Source organism: Salvia hispanica, chromosome 1 (genome assembly GCF_023119035.1).
Source record: "Salvia hispanica cultivar TCC Black 2014 chromosome 1, UniMelb_Shisp_WGS_1.0, whole genome shotgun sequence".
Lineage (NCBI taxonomy): Eukaryota > Viridiplantae > Streptophyta > Magnoliopsida > Lamiales > Lamiaceae > Salvia > Salvia hispanica.
Window position 1 is genome coordinate 37,765,498 of NC_062965.1, and position 5,256 is coordinate 37,770,753.

General features: G+C 36.4%; 1 protein-coding gene across 5 annotated transcripts; it reads left to right on the forward strand.

Annotated features, from left to right (window-relative positions):
* The first annotated feature begins 541 nt into the window (after positions 1-541).
* LOC125216993 (probable glucan 1,3-beta-glucosidase A) lies at positions 542-4,356 on the forward strand. 5 transcript variants are annotated; one of them, XM_048118814.1, is made up of 11 exons: positions 542-617; positions 856-982; positions 1,072-1,187; positions 1,278-1,397; positions 1,633-1,815; positions 2,092-2,250; positions 2,376-2,545; positions 2,643-2,798; positions 3,227-3,579; positions 3,692-3,874; positions 4,039-4,356. In XM_048118814.1, the coding sequence occupies exons 2-11, from the start codon at positions 907-909 to the stop codon at positions 4,119-4,121; spliced, it is 1,599 nt and encodes a 532-aa protein (XP_047974771.1). In that variant the 5' UTR covers positions 542-617; positions 856-906; the 3' UTR covers positions 4,122-4,356. The 5 variants fall into 5 exon arrangements, 4 of the variants coding, with proteins under 4 accessions (XP_047974771.1, XP_047974779.1, XP_047974763.1 ...); XM_048118822.1 differs by having other exon boundaries at positions 606-622; XR_007175543.1 differs by lacking the exon at positions 542-617 and having other exon boundaries at positions 629-982; positions 3,685-3,874.
* Positions 4,357-5,256: the final 900 nt, after the last annotated feature.

The window sequence follows — 5,256 nt, forward strand, 5'->3', positions numbered from 1 at the left end:
TATATAAAAATATATTAAAAGAATATATATTATATATATGATATAATATACTAAATTAATAGAAAAAAATATAAAATAATATACTCCCTCCGTCCATCATTACTTGACACGGTTTGACCCGACACGGGTTTTAAGAAAATGTAATGGAAAGTGTGTTGAAAAAGTTGGTGGGATGTGGGTCCTACTTTTAAAGTATTAGTTTTATAATAAATGTGAGTAGGAATGAGTTAGTGGAATATGAGGTCCAATACCAAAAATGGAAAAAGTGAAGTGTGTCAAGTAATGGGGGACGGACCAAAATCGCAAACTGTTTCAAGTAATGGGGGACGGAGGGAGTATTTAAAATATAATTCGATTTTTTAGTTTTTTTTCCTTCCAAACCGAACCGAATCGAAAAACTGAAAAATCGAACCGAATTTCAAAATTTCGATTGGTTCGGATCAAATATTCGGTTTTCGGTTTTTTTTTCTCACCCCTAGGAGGGATGGAGTAGAAAAGCAATGGAGTAACAAAATCACAAAAATAAAATTCTGAAATAATACACGGAACTCGATCATTCCTCAAGCGAGTTATGCGTTTCTCAACTGAGCAACCAATTAGTCTTTCAACAATTAGTGGTAATGTAATTTCCAAAGGCATTGGTTTTGTCTTGTTCTTCACTCAAGATTGCATGAGCTTTGTCATTATGCCTTTTCCAAGCATTTCAAATTCCCATGTATTGTATGGAGATCTTCATTTTTTAATTGCTGCCACAGTCTACTCTTCGGGGATCGTTTGAGCTGAAAGAAAGGAATTACCCATATTCCCCAATCTCTTCAACTTCACAGCTCTCTGTTTTATTGACTTTGTTTGCAGATGGCTTGTGCATTTTCCAATTAATTGAATTAATTGGGCCTTATCTTGTTGATGGAGATAGCTCTCTGCAAATGGGGGTTTTTATCTCTGCTGTGTTTAGGTCTCTCATTTTCAATTGGATTTTCAGGTTTGTTGCAATTTACATTTCATAGCAAATGGAATTATGAATGTGAATTTTCCTTAACTTTGTTTCTCCATTTAAATTTGTGAATGAAGTTGAGGGGCTACATGGTAATTCAAGAGTACGAGGAGTGAATTTGGGTGGATGGTTGGTGATTGAGGGTTGGATTAAGCCTTCTCTGTTTGATGATATTCCCAATAGTGACATGCTTGTAAGTGCGTGTTTTTGTGTGTGTGTGTGTGTGTGTGTGTATGTGTTGAGTGTACATACCTGTTAAAACTTAGGGGTTAATGCATTCTAGGATGGAACAGAGGTCCAACTAAAGTCAGTGAGTGGGAACAAATATGTTTCTGCTGACAATGGTGGCGGAGGGGCTGTCGCGGTTGACAGAGACGTTCCTCTTGCTTGGGAGACATTTCGGGTTAGGCCTACAAAAGATTTCTTGCCATTTTGATTATTGAAACCTGTTGTGAGCATTGAACATGACATTTCTCATTTGTGAATTTGTTAAATTGAAATAGTAATTAATCCATAATTCGAATTGAAACAGATCTTAACTCATGAGGAGTGATATTTATTTCTCATAGCATCATTACAAAGATGTTGAACTGGTTTAAGATGCAATTTATGTAGTTAATTAGTTTGTTTCTCATCAGTTATGGAGAGTATCCGAGTCAATCTTCCAATTCCGTACTTCTGGTGGCCAGTTTCTGACCTGTGGTGGTGATGGGGACAACGTTACTGCTGCAGCAGAGTTACCGTCTGACACAGAAACCTTTTACTTGGAAAGAAATAACAATCAAATTCACATCAAACTCAAGACTGGAATATATTTACAGGTATCATATTTGCCATGTATAGTCATCTGATTGCTGTTCATACGGGATATAACCACAGCTGGCTCTGGATCTTTAATAATAATTCTGTCACTATCATTCAAGTTAGTTTGTATGAAAACGACAGAATTTCAAACCGTAATCATGCCGGTAATAACTTGTTTGGACCTCTTGAACTTGTCATGGGAGGATGGCTCTTGAGCCTCACATAGTTGTTCGATAAATTACAATTTTCATAGGCATCAAAGAAGCATGATAGTATCATGTCCAATTGTTTAGGCTTCAAATGCCAACCAGCTCACAGCGGACTATCCAGGGACACCCGGATGGGATGATAATGCTGCTACATTTGAATTGATAATTGTGTCTAATAATTTACATGGAGACTACCAGTTTGCTAATGGCTACGGACGTGATAAGGCAGAAGAAGTTTACAAGGTTAGCTGATTCTTAATACTGCGGTATTTGACATTTCAGATGATGCATGATATTAATGTTTTAATAGATTTCTTGATAATAATTAGAATGCTTTCTACCATCAATATATACATTTGCCATTGCAGAATCACAGGAACAATTTTATCACTGTAGAAGATTTCAATTTTCTCTATAGGCATGGAATCAATACTGTGAGAATACCAGTAGGCTGGTGGATAGCTTACGATCCCAATCCTCCACCTCCTTTTATCGGTGGAAGTTTGCAAGCACTCGATAATGCTTTTTCGTGGGCACAGTAAGCCTAACTTTCCTAAAATCAAATACGTTGCTGTAAATAGACTATTCAAGTTCCCTCGATTCTCATGCTCCGCCTGTCAAATACTTTGGTTCAGAGAGTACAACATAAAGTGCATAGTTGACCTTCATGCTGCACCAGGCTCCCAGAATGGGATGGAACACAGTTCTAGTAGAGATGGGACGACAGGATGGCCCACATCATCTGATTACATCTCACAAAGTCTAAATGCAATAGATTTTCTCGCTTCAAGGTACAATGGTCATACACACTGCAATTCTACAGGAAGCTCATGTTTTAGTCACTTCTAGTTTGTGAAAATAGACTCCTTATATCCATTCTCATATGATGCGTTATGAATTGATCAACATCGGAGCTGTTATAAGCTTGTATATAATCCAGCCACACAAAGTATGAGCAGATGTGTGTTTATGTATGTCGGATATTCACTGTTATACCTTGTTAGATCAAATCTCCTTGTTTTCTCATGCTCCTTTTCGTGCTTAAGGTTACTTTTCAAACGTGTCCATTATATAGAAGCCTTTGTGTTGTTTCTCAATGAACTAATTATTTTTAAGTTTGCTCCATTTTTAAATATTTGGTACTAATTGGAAGGTAGTGAGTTTTGCCAATTCTGAGTAGAGCAGCTCTATAATGCTTATTTTGTTCAATTGATTGCAGGTATGCTCAGCATCCTTCGTTGCTGGGGATTGAGCTATTAAATGAGCCATCTGCTGCGTTGGTTCCACTCGACACCCTAACTTCATATTATAAACAAGGATACAAGATTGTTAGGAAATACTCATCCACTGCTTATGTCATATTTTGCCAAAGAATTGGCAATGCTGATCCATCGGAGCTCTACCAGGCTAACTTAGGCGATACAAATACCGTAATAGACTTGCATTACTACAATCTATTCGACCCTTTTTTTGCCAACATGAGCTCTATAGACAACATTCAGTATATATACAAGAGTAGGGGAACACAGTTACAGTCTCTGAATGGTGCAAATGGACCGCTTGTTTTCATCGGTGAGTCCCTTGTTCTTACGCCAGTCTCTTGAATTATAATTTTTCTTTCTTGGGAAGTTGTGTACAACATGGCTCATTCATTTCCAGATAATTGATATGTACAAGAATGCAGGGGAATGGGTGAACGAGTGGAACGTGAATGGATCCCAAACCGATTACCAAGATTATGGACGAGCCCAGTTGGAGGTGTACAATGCTGCTTCGTTTGGATGGGCTTACTGGACACTTAAAAATGACAGGAAGCACTGGGATTTTGAGTGGAACGTACGCAACAACTACCTCCAACTTCAACTAGGTAAATATTTTCTTCAAACGATCCTTTACAGCCCTACCATACTCGATGCCTATTAGAATTATTGTGGCACTATGCCATTAGTTCGTTGGTCTTCGTACTTGTAGCAGATTTGCTGCGACCAAATTGAGCTTTGCACTAATGTTATTGCATCAATTTTCTTGCAGGTTGTTCATCATGTAGGCGAAGTTGGAGTTATGTGATGTTTCTTGGATTGGCATTCGGCTTCTTCTTCGTCTACGGTGTGTAGAAACTGTCGCAATCCGGCATTGAACACCAGCAGCCGGGAAATGTGGGATGAAAACTGATGGAAGTTACCATGCTTCCTTCAAATTGAGCTCAACTCGACTTTATTCATTGTAAGTATCATTTTTCTAATAAAATGGAATTCTCTTATTGGCCACAAGACAGCTCTATTGACCCACTGAATTATTAAATAAGTTGAAAGTTGATCGGAAATGAAACTGATTTTGCCATCTTTTCAAGATTTTGTGCAATGTTATATACTCCTTCTCATTAGAAATGAAACATTTATTTTCAAAACGAGATTTTATGTAGTAGTGTTGTTCTGTAAGTTAATAAGAGGAGAGAATAAAGTAAGAAATGAAAAAATAGAGATGATGTTTCTATTTTAAGAAACGTTTCATTTTTAATGGGACAATCCAAAAAAAAAAAACGTTTCATTTTTTATGGGACAGGCGAAGTACTAGTATACTTATCTCTACTCGTGTATGAACAAGGACTTTCATGTCTTCTACTCATATTTTCTGCAAAAGCTGTGAAATTTCACACTTCTACTCCATTAATCCTGTAGCACAACAAATATAAATAATCCATATATGAACAAAAAAAGAAATATATCCAAGAAAATAGTACTTCCTCTGTGTCTTTATCAAATACTCCCTCCGTCCACCAATATAAGGCAGATTTTGACCGACATGAGTTTTAAGAAATGTAATAGAAAATTTATGTAAAATGTTAGTGGAATGTGGGTCATACTTTTATATACTCTCTCAGTCTCATAATAGATGTCATACTTGGGAAATGACACGTAATTTTAGGAGATGTTTTGTGTGTTAGGTGGAGAAAGAAAATAGTATATTTATATTAATATGAGAGAGAGTTTTTTCTAAAAAAGAAAATGTGACATCTTTTGTGGGACAAACTAAAAATGAAAAGGAAAATGTGACATCTATTATGGGATGGAGGGAGTATTAGCTTTATACTCCCTCGTTCCACAAGAATATGCATTTTTGGTTGGGCACGGATTTTAATGCACAATTGGTAAATTAAAAGACAAATAGAAAATAATAATAATTATAGTATTGTTAGTAGAGAATGAGTCACATCTCATTAGAAATAAAAAAAGTTTTCAAATTTAGAAA

Excerpts from the sequence above, each read along its gene's own strand:
- LOC125216993 (XM_048118814.1), top strand. The coding sequence starts at position 907 with ATGGAGATAGCTCTCTGCAAATGGGGGTTTTTATCTCTGCTGTGTTTA. Across the intron at positions 983-1,071 it reads ATTTTCAATTGGATTTTCAG|TTGAGGGGCTACATGGTAAT; the intron begins GTTTGTTGCAAT and ends TTGTGAATGAAG. Across the intron at positions 2,799-3,226 it reads ATAGATTTTCTCGCTTCAAG|GTATGCTCAGCATCCTTCGT; the intron begins GTACAATGGTCA and ends AATTGATTGCAG.